Source organism: Gigantopelta aegis, chromosome 7 (assembly GCF_016097555.1).
Source record: "Gigantopelta aegis isolate Gae_Host chromosome 7, Gae_host_genome, whole genome shotgun sequence".
Classification (NCBI taxonomy): domain Eukaryota; kingdom Metazoa; phylum Mollusca; class Gastropoda; order Neomphalida; family Peltospiridae; genus Gigantopelta; species Gigantopelta aegis.
The window spans coordinates 38,716,297-38,735,132 of record NC_054705.1 but is presented as its reverse complement, the minus strand read 5'-3'; the positions used below and the strand labels follow the sequence as shown (position 1 = coordinate 38,735,132).

Here is an 18,836-nt window from a genome sequence, read left to right as displayed (position 1 = left end):
GTAGAAACGTCATGGACTCAAATATCTTGCGACTTGATATAGTTTTTTTTTAAAGTGAAAGGTTTGTTTTGTTTAACGACACCACTGCTGCACATTGATTAATTATAATTATTAATTGGCTGTTGGATGACAAACATGTTTTACACGTAGTCTTTGAGGAAACTCGCTACATTTATCTGTTAGTGACAAGGGATCTTTTACGAGCACTTTTCCATAGATAGGACAGCACATACCTTGGTATTTGGTCATTAATAAACAAACCACTTGTGCGTCTGGTTGAGAAGGGGAAAAACTATCACTCTAAGGACTGGGTTAGAACTCTCTCTCTCTCTCTCTCTCTCTCTCTCTCTCTCTCTCTCTCTCTCTCTCTCTCTCTCTGTGTCCCTCTCTCTCTCACTCTCACTCTCACTCTGTCTGCCTATGTAACAAACATTTAAGTAGTAATGCATGTACAAAAGAAATATGAAAACTATGACTAAAAAAGTGTTACTTCGTCCATATAACTTTGAAGTGGAGTAAAACAAAATAAAAATCATATAGTTTGTTATAAATACACGAAGTCAAAAGGTATACATACCCCATGCTGTACTAGACGAGATCTAACCGAGTAGCCTGGTCTAACGTGTTGATCAAAACGTCATCTCATGATCGAGCAGCTGAATTAAATTAACCACGTCTTGGTTAAAGGTGCAATATCGATTAGTTTAACCTTCTCTGTAACGTAGAATAAAGCAGTACATTCAGTTATTGTTGTTTTGTGTATTTGTCTATAATATCGATTGCTGTAACCTTCTCTGTAACGTCCAATAAACTGTTAGATTTAGTTATTTCTGTTGTAAAATTGTTTGCATATCAACCGGTGTTGCCTTAATTCCATGTGAAGCAGTCACCACAGTTAATTAATTCTGTCTTTCTTTTTAAAAATAGTTTTTGATATCGACTTGTTTACACTGTCTCTTATAAACACATTTGATTGAGTACTTTTCTAGTCTTTCCAAACTACGATGGCGTGCCAATATTACCGCAATAAAGGTATTAATATTATGAGAAAACTAAATCCGAGATATTTGACGCCGCGTTCGAGTATTAAGACATACGACCAAAGAATGATTTTTCCTAAACTGTAAACTGTTGTTTAGCTAGCAGTATTAAAGTGTGATCCGCCTTTGAGGCACGAATTGTAATTATAGGTCTCTTTATATTCGAGTGAGTTAGAACTGCGAGAGGGGGCCAGATTCAATGGGGTGCATGCCTACGCTAGTATTTAATTATTTAATGTGAACAGACATGCAATGCGTGTATTAGGCCTAGGTGTTCTAGTGTTTCGATTTTTTTTCCAACTCAGTCATAGTTTTATCGTGAAATAATTGAAGTATTATACGTCCGCATTTAAGTAGTACCCATAGTCTCGAATGCAATTAAAATCGACAGACCCTAGATTTTAAACATTAAAGGAACAGACCCTAGTTTTTAAACACTAAGACATATTGTTCACTATTAGAGCCGTTTATGATCACTGAAATCAAACATTATTTATGTTTTATTGTTTAGATTATCCATTTCCGTACAACCGAAGTGTTTCTGGTCATCCTGGTGTTTCTGATGCCACAACATGCATATTGTTTTAATATTTTTAAAAACACACGTGCGTCTGAGAAGTAACTGTTATGGACTCTTGTTTCACGCTATTGTAATTTTATCCAAATGAGCTACAAGTTTGTAGATTAATTAATTAAACTTAATGTCCATTTTCACGGGCTGAAACTAGAGTCTGCGACTTTAAAAGTGCTGTGTCAAAGTTGGAATAATGGCGGTTCCCGCCAATATATATATATATTACTTTTTGCTTTGAAACATAAAATCTATACCTTTAGCTATATTCCTGTAAAATATTACAACCAAATAATTCCATTTACTAATAGAAAAATAAAGTATTTTAGGGGGTGAGTGACGTCACTCTTTTATACATATACATTCAAGTTTTTTCCATTATTATTTGCAGACAACTGACCAAAAAAAAAACCCAAAAAACGAACACAATAAATTGATCATTATATTAAATTAATTTTATAGGTGGGGTTTTTTGTGGGTTTTTTTTTTTTTTTTTTTCTATTACAAAACTACAACACAAATATAGACCCTATAAAACCTTCCTGTTTTTTATGTTATAACTATTTATTTCTGACTAAAGGGTCTATCCTCCATGGATTTGTATTTGTTGCTTTGTAATTTATAAAGGGTTGTAGAAAATAATGTGTATTAAAAATGTTACCAATTTTACTCAAGCCACGTGAATATAAAGCTAATGTAAATGTGGCAATTAGTTTTCATGGAATAAACTCTAAAACAAATAATAATAATAAAAAAAAAAAAAATATTAAGATGGTGACGATGCTATATTAAGCAACGAATTATTCGGGAAACCCGTCTTGTCGTCCAGTACAAGATTTAAAAATTATTATTCTTGACTTAATTATGGAAAGGTAATGCATGGGATCGATGGATTTGTAGTTATTTATTACAAATAAATGTGAAAATAACGACATAGTGTAGTTTCAACTTTGACAGAGGACTTTTAAGGCATATTTTTCAATATTATAATTTATAGCAGGTTTTTTATGAATGAAATGACATTACCTATATTTTATTGTTTAGATACTAAATCTCCGTACATCCTGAGTGTTTCTGGTCATCTTGGTGTTTCTAATACCAGAAATGCATTTTTTCATATTTTTAAAAACGCACGCTCCTATGAGAAATAAGGATTATGGAAGGAAGGAACAATTTTATTTAACGACGCACTCAACAGCTTTTATTTACGGTTATATGGCGTCAGACATATGGTTAAGAACCACACAGATATTGAGAGAGAAAACCCGGTGTCGCCACTTCATGGGCTACTCTTTTCGATTACTGCAAGGGCCCTATGGGCAACCTAGGGAGACACCACAGCATCGTAAAGGTCTAAAATTAACGAGCTACTCTCGATTCACTAATATCAAAACCTATATTAGCTCGGCCATTTACCTTTCGACCGACCGTTCAAAATTGCGCCAAATTCCCTCAGTCAAAATTGCGCACCCTTTTCTCTTTGGCATTTAACTGCTCCATTCAAATTCCATAGCACCACCACCACCCCCACCCGCCTGCTACCGATTTGATCGGACTGCTGGTGCTCCCTTGCACCTGCCAGTTCAGGCGGTCCCTCCTCTCCCCTCCCCCCACCTTTCCTGTCATGGACAGGCGTGCGCTACAACAGCTTGTTCTGAATGTGCACGTAAAACCCTGACATGACATAAGCAAAGGATCCTTTACATGCACCATCCCACAGACAGGGTAGTACATACCACGGTCTTTGATATACCAGTCGTGGTGCACTGGCTGGAATGAAAAATAGCTCAATGGGCCCACCGACGGGAATCGATCCCACATCGACCGCGCGTCTTACCACTGCGTTACGTCCCGCCCCTCTGTACTATTATGTAGCTATAGGTAGCAAGGGGGCGAGACGTAGCCCAGTGATAAAGCCCTCGCTTGATGCGCGGTCGGTGTGGGTCGATCCCCGTAGGTGGGCCCATTGGGCTTTTTCTCGTTCCAGCCAGTGCACTACAGCTGGTATATCAAAGTCCGTGGTATATGCTATTTCTTTTGCTGTGGCATGGTGCATATAAAAGATCACTTGCTGCATTAGGAAAATATGTAGCGGATTTCCTCTGATGATTTCCACAACTGGTGTAACAAAGGCCGTGGTATGTACTATCCTGTCTATGGGACGGTGCATATAAAAGATCCCTTGCTGCTAATCGAAAAGAGTAGCCCATGAAGTGGCGACAGCGGGTTTCCTCTCTCAATATATGTGTGGTCCTTAACCATATGTCTGACGCCATATAACCTTTAAAAAAAATGCGTCGAGTGCGTCGTTAAATAAAACATTTCCTTCCTCTCATGACTACGTGTCAGAATTACCAGATGTTTGACATCCAGTAGCTGATGATTAATTAATCAATGTGCTCTAGTGGTGTCGTTAAACAAAACAAACAAACTTTAACTATAGGTTGCAATATACCAAATAGCATCTCATCGGGGGCATCTAACTTTTAAAAGTTTGTTTTGTTTAACGACACCACTAGAGCACATTGATTTATTGATCATCGGCTATTGGATATTTGGTAATTTTGACATATAGTTTTAAAGAGGAAACCCGCTCCATTTTTCCATTAGTAGCAAGGGGCCTTTGATATACAGGTCGTGGTGCACTGGCTGGAACGAGAAATACCCCGTTGGGCCCAACGACAGGAATCGATCCCAAACCGACCGCGCATCAAGTGGGCGTTTTACCACTGGGCTTCGTCTCGCCCAACCAAACTAAATAAGACCACTATTTTTTGACAAATTAAACTTTCTGGAGTAGGCTACCTGTTATTCTTTTTGTTCGCAGTCATAACAAAGGCAAAACGCTGCTTACTGCGGCAATATCCCCTTCTGATACTATATACAATACACCTAGCCGATTTTTCATTTATACGAACCTTTCATCGATTTTATCGATTTCATCATTAGCGCAAATTATTCTTTGTCAACTTGTTTATTTTGTCACTTAGCATTCAGTCGTGTGTTTAACAGGCCTATATTTGTGAAATTATAAACGGGCAGGAAATGTTAAGAAAAGATAGGAAATAGAAAAAGAAAATGATCGTTTAATTAATTACGACTACCCAGCACATTTTAAATTACATACGGCTGTTACAATTTTAGCCCGAGTACTCAAGACGGTAAGAGACCTAGACGGACATTTAGAAGGACATGTTTTACTTAAGGGACCGTAGCAAAAGTATTTTGAAGCTAAAAGAGACGAAAGTTTTCGTCATGGGGGAGGGGGTCAAAGAATCCACTAGGGTCATTTCGTCTTTTTTTGGAAAAAAAAGGCTTCACTCTCTAAAAATCAAAAAGGAGTTAAAAAACGATCTGTGTTTATTTCCTGTATTTACTTCGGTAAACTCCGGCTTAGATCGTATGAAATCGTTATGAACCATTTATTTTCAGACTCCTCTGGTTATTATATAGACTGAGCAAGGGCACAGTACCATAACAACCAGTCATGAAACATGGACACGTTTTTCCTTTCCTTCCTGGGTCCTTTGAATGGAGGGCCCTGGCCGTGAGTACCCCCCTCCCCCTTTGGCTATTAATAAACTGCGTTATCCCCCCCCCCCCCCCCCCCACCTCCGGGGATACATTTTTAAATATTTATATTTACAAAATAAATTATACATTTGTAAGCAAAATGGTATCTAACGGACACGAGTTTTGAATTCTATTTCTTACAGATTCTGAAAAAAAAGTTTTAAAATAAATTTAAATGCCCTTTTAAAATTCAGGCTCTTGCGTAGTTAACTTGTGCGTCACAGACAAGCCAATTTCAGGTTAACTTGTAGTTCACAGAGTGATTGATTCGACTGTTGTTTTCTTTTTTCATTGGATGATATGACATTTGTGACAACAATAACTGTGTTAGAAATGTCCACTGAGAATTGTGTTATGCAGGTAATTAGAAGTTATCAGATCAGATCTGGGATGGAAAAGTAAAGTTTGTTTTATTTAACGACGCCGCTAGAGCACATTGATTTTTTTTATCTTATCATCGGCTATTGGACGTCAAACATATGGTCATTCTGAGACTGTTTTTAGAGGAAACCCGCTGTCGCCACATAGGCTACTCTTTTTTACGACAGGCAGCAAGGGATCTTTTATTTGCACTTCCCACAGGCAGGATAGCACAAACCATGGCCTTTGTTGAACCAGTTATGGATCACTGGTCGGTGCAAGTGGTTTACACCTACCCATTGAGCCTTGCGGAGCACTCACTCAGGGTTTGGAGTCGGTATCTGGATTAAAAATCCCATGCCTCGACTGGGATCCGAACCCAGTACCTACCAGCCTGTAGACCGATGGCCTGCCACCACGCCACCGAGGCCGGTCATCTGGGATGGATGTCCTATAGTCAAAAAAGAAGGAAAGAAATGGTTTATTTAACGACGCACTCAACACATTTTATTTACGGTTACATGACCTCGGACATATGGTTAAAGACCACACAGGTATTGAGGGAGGAAACCCGCTGTCGCCACTTCATGGGCTACTCTTTTCGATTAGCTCATGCTTCAAGATGTCCCAAAATGCAGTAAAAGTTATATATAAAAATATTATATATATATTATATATTTAAAGTTAATATGTGTTTTGTTTAACGACACCACTAGAGCACGTTGATTTATTAATCATCGGCTACTGGATGTCAAACATTTGTTAATTTTTTTTTACATATAGTCTAAGAGCGGAAACCCGCTACATTTTTCCATTAGTAGCAAGGGATATTTTATATTCACCCTCCCACAGACAGGATAGCACATACCACGATCTTCAGTATACCAGTCATGGTTCACTGGCTAGAGACCGGCTTCGGTGGCGTCATGGTTAGGCCATCGGTCTACAGGCTGGTAGGTACTGGGTTCGGATGCCAGTCGAGGGGTTTTTAATCCAAATACCGACTCCAAACCCTGGTGAGTGCTCCGCAAGGCTCAATGGGTAGGTGTAAACCACTTGCACCGACCAGTGATCCATAACTGGTTTAACAAAGGCCATGATTTGTGCTATCCTGCCTGTGGGAAGGCGCAAATAAAAGAATCCCTCGCTGCTAATCGGAAAGAGTAGCCCATGTAGTGGCGACAGGGGGTTTCCTCTCAAAATCTGTGTGGTCCTTAACCATATGTCTGACGCCATATAACCGTAAATAAAATGTGTTGAGTGCGTCGTTAAATAAAACATTTCTTTCTTTCACTGGCTAGAGCGAGAAATAGCCTAATGGGTACACCGACGGGGGATCGATCCTGCGCCGCAAGCACCTCAAGCAAACATTGAGCTAAATCCCGCCCGTTATTTTATAATATAGGCCTACTAGTCGTGTACCACTAGTTAAGACGGGGGGAAATGAGTTCAACCAGAAAGAAAAACATCATGAAAGAACAAGCCAAGATGTTCGCAAACGTTAGCTACGCTTGCTGTCGCTGAACACATGCTGTATTCGGACTGTTATTCGGTCGCCTATGCTAATGAAGAAAAGGATTCCCATATAGCGGAGCACATGTAAAGGTCTAATCGTGAAAAAGTCACTTGGGTGCAGACCAACATGGCCGCATGTTAGTCTGTGATTTTCTTTACTGTTTGCCAACATATTTTCGCCATTTTAGTTCAAATAACATCTTTAAAAATCACATAATTATTAGCATCGTCATTTCTTAATTCATACAGATCATAAAATAAACAGGTAAACATTCATATTTGCTGGAATATTTGCTTTTGTTTTGAAGCGGTGAGACTGAAAATGTTGTCGGCGCAGCCGTTTCCGGGCTTCCAACTCGTTAGTTGGAGGTCGTGAGATGGCCGCGGTGGATACACAACTTGTGGGGAGGGGAATCACGGGAATTATGTTTTTTTAAATTTTATTTTAAATGTTCTATTGTACATTCCCCACCCTCATACTTCAGTATCGGTCATTAATATTCGCTAAACACAAGTCAAAGTGTTTTAAAAAAAAAAAAAAAAAAACGTGCATTCTCCAATGTAGGCTATTAAAGGGACAGTGCTGAGTTTGCTTCCTCTGTTAAGATGTTGCAGACAAATGCTAGACTCAGACTACTAATTGCCAGCAGAAAGTTAGCCAACTTTGTGCTTTCACAACTTCGGCATGAGTTCCACTCCTACACCCGATCAATGGTTGGGGAATAGGGTTAGTCTTTAGAGCCTTTGATATAGCGTACGAGACCGTGCTGGAGCAAAATTGAAAAATTATAGATATTCTGCTGAGACCTTTTTGCCATGTAATATGTATTTCCATCATTCTACCCGCAAAATTAGTAAAAATGCAGTGTTCGAGATTAAAATTGTTGGTCAGTATCCCAGTTGGACATTTCAAAATCTGGTATCACACCTGAGAATTTAGTATTATATGGTATCCCGGTGGGATACTGAGTTCTTGAAGTCTGGTATTCAAAATTATATTCTGGTATCCCAGGTATATCCACATATTAATCACTAATACACACACTACAGAAAGAAGTTCGACAGCACCTACATTCAGCTACGCTTCGTGACACTCCGTCACAAGAATTACAAAGCTTGGTGACCTATTTCGTGACGTAGATCATGTGATCGTCCACTGGGTGATTCCGCCTAGTAGACAAAATGGCTGAGTGGGCGATCATGTGACGCAATGTCACGATATAGGTCGGCGAACTTAGAATTCTGCTGTCCGGAGTTTGCCGAAGCTTAGCTGAATGTGGGTGCTGTCGGGTTTCTTTCTGTAGTGTGTGTATTAATGATTAATATGTTGATTTTTTTTAATCAATTAACTTGAAAATGATCGATGTAAAAGTATTTGACATCAAACATAGGATTGTTGTGGTACAGTGCTGTCCGGTGTATCGGCGCACCTAAGCATTCAAGAACCATTTTCTATGTGAACACTGTGAAATACTTAATAAAATGTGACTCTCACCAATGAAGCTGTGCATAATCTGAAATACACTACAAATTGTTTTATGTCTAGTAAATAAACATTTTAAAATGGTGCATAAATATAGGCACCCCCTTGTATCCAAAACAATTTGCATGTCCGGTGATTCGGCGCAATAGATGTGGATCGTTGACCCCACTATTTATAGACCGCCCATGACCTCACTTTTAGGACATCAACGCTACACTATTGTCCCAGAATTATTTTAGTACTTTTTTGTTTTGTCTTGTTAAAAATATTACTATGAAAATGAACGATCACACATGACCCATCTCATGATCAGTTTCAGAATCGTTTTCTTGAGTTGCACAGTACTACAGATGCATACATGTTTTGAGTGTCATGCATGGCTAAGATGCCTACATGGATTTTATTTTTCTCGGGTAGATTGTGCACACACGTGGATCTTATTTCGCTATTATTTTTTTTATAATAATGTGACAATTGTGAACTGGAATGGTGTAAAATTGTCGTTTTTGTTTGCATTCGTCTGTTTTTCTTTTCAGTTTAAATAAAAATAACCGAACAAAAATAATTACATCTATACTGTTTACTATAAATTATATAATTTTAAAAATGCTGGAAAGGTGTTTTAACATTCTTAATATCAATAAGGCTGACCTACTTCGCGTTTATATACACGAAAACAGGTGAATGATTTATTTTGAAATTATGATATAATTATTGATAATTCTAATAATTTTTTTTAATTGCACCCTTAACAATAAATATGTTGATACTTTATTAACCATTGAAAAAGAAATTGAACTTTAATTCGTTAAAAACACCGACAACATGACAACTTCCTAGGCATACTTGAGCAAAATACCAAGTGCGCCGATATACCGGACATGGTTGTATTAGAGCGGAAATCTTTGCCAACTTTTTGGTTGTCGAGAATTGCCCCAAAAATACATATCTTGGTCTCTGACTGTAATGAGAGCGTATTTATGTGCAAATGTCCGTCTAGCTCTTACAGTCGGAGTACTCGGGCTAGGAGTTGGGGAAATTACAATGCAATTAATCAAGTGGCTAACTTTCTGCTGGCAGTCGATAGTCTGAGCCTAGCATATATTTTTTTCTGCATAACCTATCAGTAGCTGTACGTCAAGTGTGTTTCTGATCATTCCTTATGATTGGGGGCAGGACATAGCCCAGTGGTACAACGCTCACTCGATGCACAGTCGGTCTCATCTTCATAAATCAAGGCTAATATTCGTTCCTCGTATTCAGCCTTGATACATGTAGTCAAGATTACTGATATCCACTACTAGTGCCCTCTATTGGAAGAAAATTTGTAACCGATTATGTCCCTTACACGATGACATCGCTGACCAATCACAGCATCGGTAACAATCTTGAAAGCAATATCAAAAATTAACCGCGGGACGCTGACGCTGCCATCTTTGTTTACAATAACAAGGGAATCTATAAGGAGCGTTGCGATTTGTTGCAATCAGATCTCATCGCATCCAATGAAATTTAAGCATTTTGTGGCACGATTTCTTGATGACATGTATCAAGGCTGAATACGAGGAACGAATATTAGCCTTGATTTATGAAGATGAGTCGGTCTAGGATCGATCCCCGTCAGTGGACCCATTGGGCTATTTCTCGTTCCAGCCAGTGCTCCACAACTGGTGTAACAAAGGCTGTGGTATTTACTATCCTGTCTGGGATGGTGCATATAAAAGATGCTGCTAATCGAAAAGAGTAGCCTATGAAGTGGCGACAGTGGGTTTCCTCTCTCAATGTCTGTGTGGTCCTTAACCATATGTCCGACGCCATATAACCGTGAATAAAATGTGTTGAGTGCGTCATTAAATAGAACATTTCCTTACATCCTTCCTTCCATTATTAGTTGTTTAATGTAGTGCACCGGGGAGTTGGGGAAATTACGATGAAATTAGTCGAGTGGATATAAACGATCCCTTGCTGCTAATTGAAAAGAGTAGCCCATGAATTGGGGACAATGGGTTTCCTTTCTCAGTGTCTGGCAGTTGATAGTCTTAGCCTAGCATAACGGAGATGCTTTTAACATTTATAATTGCATATTAAATATATTTTTCTGCATAACCTGTCGGTAGCTGTATGTCAAGTGTGTGTCTGGTCATTCCTAATGATTGAACTAAGGTTGATGAGAGTCGCGTTTTGCACCCTAGTTTTGGCTTCTTACAAAATAAATATCTAAGTATTATGACTTCTATCTTCAGTCACTTCAAATCCATATTTAGTAAATAGTAAAAAAAATTATTACAAGGTTTTCATTAAACACAGGTGCATTAGACATTTTGAAAAACAAAATTCAATAGCAATTTTGCATTGGAATTTTCCAGCATTATGAAAACGGAAATGTCATGTACCCAATTTACTGCTATTATTTTAAGGAGGTGCAAAGTGACGTCATTGGACTAAGTCATTCATAAGTAAAACAAATTAGCTGTATTGTTACAATGTTTTGCCACATTCATATAAAATCCAGTCTACTTACCTTGTCTTGTGTTAAAATTGGTCCAAATTTGTCTGTTTCAGATTGCTGTAATCAAAAACCATGTCACAGTTGATGAAATCTTCAATGAACAACGCTGTTGCTGCTGTCGAACAGCATATGGCAATGCCCCAGTCAGGTGTGTATATATATATATAGACTCAGTGATTTTCTGCGATCGCGGAAAACGGACGGAATTCACGGAATTCCCATTGTGAAACGGAATTACGATTTTCAGCGAAGTTTAAAAAATTAATACCATTTTACTATTGCCACACACTGTAAAACTGACGATTGGCCTGCGTGCAGTACTATTGGCAAACGCTTAGTGTCGTATTTACCGGTGCTACATTCAGCCAGACCGATAGAAAAAAACGTAAACCAAATGGCCACGTTGGGAACTAAATACTTCGCGAACGTTAGCGTTTACTGGCTGAACTTGGGACTGGTTCACTGCTTGGTCTGTTGCGCCTGTGCAGACGAGACAGGTTGTTGTTTTTTGGGGTGGGTTTTTTCAGGAGTAAGTTCAGTCAGCGGTTTGTCGCTAACGTTTGTCATGGAAGACTGATTTTTACATTTTGTTAACACTAAGCCCCGTTGAATAAAACCGTGCACTCAATTGTTGGACAAATATGCTTTATGTAGTTGTTACAACTGTAACCTTTGCTCTGATTTTTCACTACTAATATGAAGGCCTACTTTGATTTAACAACAAATAGCGATGTATGTCGACACCAGTCAATTTTCGGACCCTGGTTTTGGTTTCGTACAAAGTAAATAAAACAGACCCAATGGTATTTTTTTTTATATGATATATTTGACAAAAGGTATTTTTACTTTTTTTCCATCTTTTAAAGAATTACAAAAAAGTAAAAAGTGAACAACGTTGTCTGTCTGTTATGTTAATTTGTCACAGCTTGTGTTATATAAATTGTTAATTAGGCCTACACGTTGTATTCTGAAACGGAAATGAAACGGAATTTACAAAAACATGAAACGGAAAATAGTTTTTTTTTAAAACGGAAAACCACTGGGTCTATATATACAGTGAATCCCCTCTAAACCGGACACACTTGGGACCAAGATAGACTCTGTAAAGCATCCGGTTTTGAGGGAATTCCAGTTTACAGAGGGTCCGGTTTTGAGAGGTTTCAGTGTGTGTTTGTTAAGGGAAAATGATAATCTTGCATGCAGCGCCACTATATTTGGCAGCGGCAGACTCATTAACTAACAGAATGAAGAGTGGCGTGATGTCACTAAGGATAAGTTTAGCATTGAAACATACACAATGATGTAACAATTTTTTGTAAAAGTCCTGGGAATTGTACTTTAATTTTATGTTTTTTCAAGTGTAAGAACTCTGTATAAACATTTAACGTCTTTATCTCGGGTCCCTGACGCCATGAATAAAATGTGTTGAGTGCATCGTCAAATAAATATTTCCTTCCTTATCTCAGGTCCAGCCATCAAAGTGCTGTCACACCACCCCGGTTTCCCGGACTCTGGACCCTCCCGACAGACTTTACAGGGCATGGCGACGTCACCGGTGGGGCTATCCCACCCGTCGGGGTTGCCGAATGTTCAGCCAGGCCTGGCTCACTCGCAGCCTCTGAGGGCCAGCTTCGCTCCAAAGCCTCTGAAAGCCTTGGGCACGACACCGCAGGTCACTCAGAACGGCTTGGGCCACCCAGGACTACCTGTGAGTTCATCGATAGCGGCTTCGATCAACTCGGAGAACATTCAGCAGCAACAACAGCAGCAGCAGCAACAAGAACAGCAGCAGGAGCTTTCCGAACAAAGTAGCATGGCAAACACAAAAGAGAAAACTCCCATGTGTCTTATTAATGAATTAGCCCGTTACTGTAAGGTGAGTCTTGGCGTGTCGGCTGTGTCTTATTAATGAGTTAGCCCGTTACTGTAAGGTGGGTCTTGGCATGTCGGCTGTGTCTTATTAATGAATTGGCCCGTTACTGAAGGTGAGTCTTTGCGTGTCGGCTGTGTCTTATTAATGAATTGGCCTGTTACTGTAAGGTGAGTCTTGGTGTGTCGGCTGTGTCTTATTAATGAATTAGCCCGTCACTGTAAGGTGAGTCCTGGCGTGTCGGCTGTGTCTTATTAATGAATTAACCCGTTGCTGTAAGGTGAGTCTTTGCGTGTCGGCTGTGTCTTATTAATGAATTAGCCCGTCACTGTAAGGTGAGTCCTGGAGTGTTGGCTGTGTCTTATTAATGAATTACTGTAAGGTGAGTCTTAGCATGTCGGCTGTGTCTTATTAATGAATTAGCCCGTTACTGTAAGGTGAGTCTTAGCATGTCGGCTGTGTCTTATTAATGAATTAGCCCGTTACTGCAAGGTCTTAGAGTGTCGGCTGTGTTTGTTTTGCGAGCATCAATGTTAATTGGCAGCACGTTTCCTATCTCTATCGACCAACTTTTGAAGAGGTCCTGGACGTAGCCCATTGGTAAAGGGCTCGTCTAATGTGCAGGTGGTCTAGGATCAATCCCCGTCTGTACCATCGGGCTATATCGAGTGCACTACGACTTGTATATCCAGGGATGTGAGAGCTATGTGCTTTTCCATTTTGTCTAAAAAAACAAAAACATGATGTTCAATACTGTTGACCATACAAGGTTCATTTGCTTGTTTTATGATGTGTGCCTTATATTATAAGTTATAACCAGTTTAGATTTGTTAGCATTGAATGCAATTTTTGGTAGTTCCAGGGGTTATAAACAACAATTTTCCTTCAGGGGCCCTTGAGCGGCCCCTGGCCACAGTAAGCCTTTTTGTTCCAGCCCCTCTCACATCCCTGTATATCATAGGTTGTGCTCTTCTGTCCGTGGAATGGTGCATATAAAAGATCCCTTGCTGCTAATGGAAAAATGTAATAGGTTTCGTGTGATGCCTACAAGTCACAATTATCAAATGTTTGACATCCAATAGCCGATGGTTAATTGATCAATGTGCTCTAGTGTCGTCATTAAACAAAACAAACTTCTTCTTCAGTATTAATTGTCTTGTGTTTAGATCTCACACCAGTACACTCTGGTGGATGAGCAGGGCCCGGCTCACAAGAAGACGGTGGTTTACACCCTATATAGATAGAACTCTGTTTCACGTTGGTGGTATACATCCTATATAGATAGAACTCTGTTGTTTTGCATTGGTGGTATAAACCCTATATAGATAGAACTCTGTTGTTTTGTGTTTAGATCTCACACCAGTACACCCTGGTGAACGAAGAGGGCCCGGCTCACAAGAAGACGTTCTATGTGAAGCTGCGTCTCGGAGAGGAGGAGTACTCGGCCTCGGGACCCAGCATTAAAAAGGCCCAGCACTCCGCCGCAGCCATGGCCCTCGACAAGACAAGCTTTAATCACCCACCTCAGAAAACGAGCACCAGTCAGAACACTACCAGTAAGTGAGGCACTGATGTGTGTTTCTCTTTTATTGTTTGTCCTGTCGTTGTAAAGTAAAAATACAGTGAAACCCCTCTAAACCGGACACCCGCAAGACCAAGTAAACTGTCCGGTTTTAAGAGGTATCTGATTTAGAGGTTATTTTCTGTACTGATTTATAAAAAAGGACTGAAAAATGTCTGGTTTTGGAGGAATTCCGGTTTACAGAGGGTCTAGTTTTGAGAGGTTTCACTGTATAATATATACATGTAGGTATTATTTTTCTGGCAGTGGAAATAGTGTAAATGTTTTTGTTTATCTCAAAGTTAAAAGTTTCTAAAACATCATTTAAGTTGTATGTCAGTGAAACTTATTTGGTTTATAGTTGAACATCCATACATATATGTAGTTGCATCACAACGTGAGAAAAAACAATTCAAATTTTTATTTAATTTTTAAACTTTTTTCGAGAATATCATCTCTGGATGCAACTGCCAGGAACATTGAATAAGTTTATGGTAGGTGAGATTTTAATTCCACAGAATTCCTGTTTTGACATTTCTGTAAGGCTAGAAATTGACAGGGATTGGATAGAAAATGCCTCTCATAATGCACAATATATAAATCATTAAAAAAAGCCAAAAAACCTGGTTTAAAGGGACATTCCCGAGTTTGCTGAAATTTTAAAGATGTTATCGACTAACAGAGACTTTTTAACGATTGTAATTACATATCAAATATATTTTTCTGTATGACATATTCGTGGCTGTATATTAAATGTGTTTTTGATCGTTCTAATATTTGTACTAGGTCAAATTTCATTTTATTTACTAAAAATTTGTTTTTTCGTACGTACGAAATTATTTGAAGACAAACTCCAGTTTGGGCTTCTTACACATATTTTACGACGACCAGAAACACATTGAATATACAGACACTGATATTGTAAACAAGTTAATATATTTAATATGTAAGTTTAATCGTAGAAATATTTTATTAGTCGGAAACATCTTACAATGCAGCAAACTCAGGAATGTCCCTTTAACGGAGAATTGTTTTTGGGGTTTTTTTTTAATCCTGGAACTTTGTACAATTCCAAACACAGAATACCTAGTTTAATTTTATAATTGTTACCTGTACATGTAAACACATAGGGGAACACTTGGTATTGTAAACCAACCTTATTCACTACTACATAAAAATGTGAAATTGGACTGAATGTCAGTAATTTGTAAGTAACGCACTTAATTTCCTAATACTACATAGCTCTGTCTGTGAGATGATGCGTATAAAAGATCCCTTGCTACTAATGGAAAAGTGTAGCAGATTTCCTCTCTCAGACTACATGTATATGTCAGAATTACCAAATGTTTGACATCCAATAGCCGATGATTAATAAATCTGTGCTCTAGTGGTGGTGTTAAACAAAAACCAACTTTAAAACTACACAATTAAATTTCAGTTACATTAATTACAACACATAACGTCATCTCATTGGTTCAGATGTAGCAACGGGAGTTTGTTCATTTTTCAATGAATGTAAAAATTACATTGTCAGGGAACGTCGTTGTCAGGGAACGTCGTATCTGATGACGTCAATTTATATGGGCAAGTTGTCTTACTTAGCATTATTGTTTATGGATAAAAAATAATTCAAAATAATGTATGACGTTTTCCAGATGCTTTTTTCAAAATGGCTTCAGATATTGAGATGAAATTTTTTTTTATAACTGCTACAGATCAAGTTTTATTTTCATGGCAATTTATCCATTTTTGACAGAGTTATGACTCTTGAACTTAGGAAATACAAAAATTTGTTTTCCTGACTTCTTTTTTGAAATGCCTAAAGATACTGAGCTGGAATTTTGTATATATAACTTTATCATGTTCTGTTACAGATATTTAGCTACTTTCATGGCATTTTACCCTTTTTTTACAGAGTTATGGCCCTTGAATTTAAGATATAGAGAATAATACATGAATGGCCGATAGATACCATTTATCTCACAGTGCATTGTTTTAAAATGTATCTTAACGAGCAAAAGTGAGTTTGATACGTTTTTAAACAAGTTACTCTATTTATTCTATTTCTTACATATCCTCAAAAACCAGGTTTTAAGCAAATCTTTATCGACTACAAGATATTTACAACCCTTTGCACTTGTAGCTGACTTACACATCACAGACACATGATTGCCAGGTTAACTATACATCACAGTGTAATCAATTTCCACCGTCCTGGTTTTTTTTAATTGGACGTATGGCATTGATGACCTGGTCATCACCTAGGAGTAGCCAGTCGTAACATTTGAAATTGTTAACACGCATACATGTAAACAAATTTAACAACTATGTTTTATCAAAAATAATCATGGTGTTCTCACCAACAGGTGTGTAAGAAGTATTGTTATAGTTGTACTCTCAGAATGCTTGTTGAAATAACTGTAACATTACTATTTAGACGCAAATTCCATTTGTCTGTAATTTGTTTGCATATGCATACATAACTAATAATGCATGCATATATATATATATATATATATATATACAGAGGCACATTTAAATGGAATCTACTCCTTCCATTTGCATAAAAAGTGATTGCTACAAATTACAGATTACAGACATATGGTATTTGTACCTTTTCGTGTTCCCTTATTTATTTCCATTGGTATATATTTAACTCTTTATCAAATGTTAGACTTTTAGTACAAATTATCCTCATTTTAATGTGTTCCCTTATTTTTTATGGGTCTTTGTTACAGCATGGTCACACTGGGAATTAAGATTTGTGTTTAGCAGTCGCATTGCTTGTTTATAATAATATAATAATAGTTATTATTATGTTAAAAGTAGATTTTTATTTATTTCCTTTTTTTTCTCTCTTTTTTTTTGCTTAAATATATATATTTTTTATTCAATTTGTGTGATGGCCCCTGGCTAACACCCTGTATTATTTGAACAGATTTGTATGTTATTAATAATTCTATCAGAGGAAACAAATGCTTCGATTTTTTCATCATATCATCGGTACAAATAAGGACTGTATACAAATGTAGAGAGAAAAAAACAGAAAAAGATAACACAAAAATATTGGCAATACATTCATAGTACAATTGTTTCAAAATTACGTGTAATTAATTTTTAAAAATCCAAATGAGTGATAGGCAAAGGGCCTACCTATAAAAATATTTGAAAAAATAGAAAGCAATTTAGTTTTATAAAATATTTTTTTTTATTTTCATATGGTACAGGCATCGAAATAAGTCGAGATTGGTCATTCAGGTTACTAAGAAAATCGATTATGGTGCTTCGTTCTCCAAAAAATGGTTTCAACAAAAACACCATTACCTAAATTTTAATCCTGGGCTATTTGTACTGTTAGTCCAGCACAGGGGGTTAGTGGTTAGTGGTTAGTGAGAGTAGTCCAATTTCAAAAGATTTCAAATTGATAACCACCTAGTATCAGGGCTCGAAACAGCCTGTGGCCAGGTAGCAAAATGCAACCAATGTCCCATTTGGGCAACTTAAATATTAAAAAAACAATGGTGTTAGCAGACCTTGCATTTTAAGGTGCGCGGGTGCGATCGCGCACGTACAGCGCACGTAATTTCAGTTTGACGAGTGTGAAAAAACCCCGCACGTTACACTGATCAAACGGCGCACGTAAAATAGATGGGTATATTTATTTCCACTGTTCACAAAAATCAACAGTTTTCATAGCTCATTTAGCTGATAGGAAGGTACTTTTATTAAAAACATGGCAGTGGCTTCCATGCAGTCGTTAAACTGGTATTTCTGTTTGTTGAACAAATCGGGAAATACTGGTTTAATAGACAATTTTGTAGACGTACAAGTCAAAATCCAATCGGAGCTACGCTGCCTATTTTATTTATTTTGGAGAGTGAGTTTTCACTCGCCTTCGCATATTGAGGTGTGCGATTTTTCACTCGCCTATAATTTTCAAAAACCAAGGACTCTGTTAGTCGCCCAAATAATATTATGTGGGCGATCTTTAGAGCTATAACATATGAGCCGCTGTTAATATTTGTATTCCACATTCAAGTCATGCTCGTGGTTCTCTAAGTCTAACCATAATTTGTCAACATCCATTATAATTTATTTTTGACCACCATATATTTTGGTGAGTTTCGAGCTCTGAGTAAGTCACTTCTGTTCTGTTTTGTTTTTATTACATACCCTCAAATTCAGGGTTCGAAACTCGCCAAATCATATGGTGGCCCAAAATATAATAATGCATATTTGGCAAATTATGGTAAGCGAACCACGAGCAGGATTTTATGTGGAATATAAATATTAATAGTGGCTCATACGTTATAGCTCTAAAGAAGATAATATTATTTGGGCAACTAACTCCATT

General features: G+C 37.8%; 1 protein-coding gene across 3 annotated transcripts in view; it reads left to right on the top strand.

Moving 5' to 3' along the window:
- Positions 1-7,160: 7,160 nt before the first annotated feature.
- LOC121377066 (double-stranded RNA-binding protein Staufen homolog) overlaps positions 7,161-18,836 on the top strand; it is a 29,868-nt gene continuing 18,192 nt past the window's right edge. For 2 of the 3 annotated variants that reach the window (XM_041504927.1, XM_041504926.1), the window contains exons 1-4: positions 7,161-7,324; positions 11,105-11,199; positions 12,518-12,927; positions 14,273-14,477. In XM_041504927.1, the coding sequence (XP_041360861.1) occupies positions 11,124-11,199; positions 12,518-12,927; positions 14,273-14,477 (691 nt within the window). In that variant the 5' untranslated portion in view covers positions 7,161-7,324; positions 11,105-11,123. Of the gene's footprint in view, positions 7,325-11,104; positions 11,200-12,517; positions 12,928-13,328; positions 13,359-14,272; positions 14,478-18,836 lie in introns of those variants that run through there. The other variant, XM_041504928.1, reaches the window with a different exon arrangement.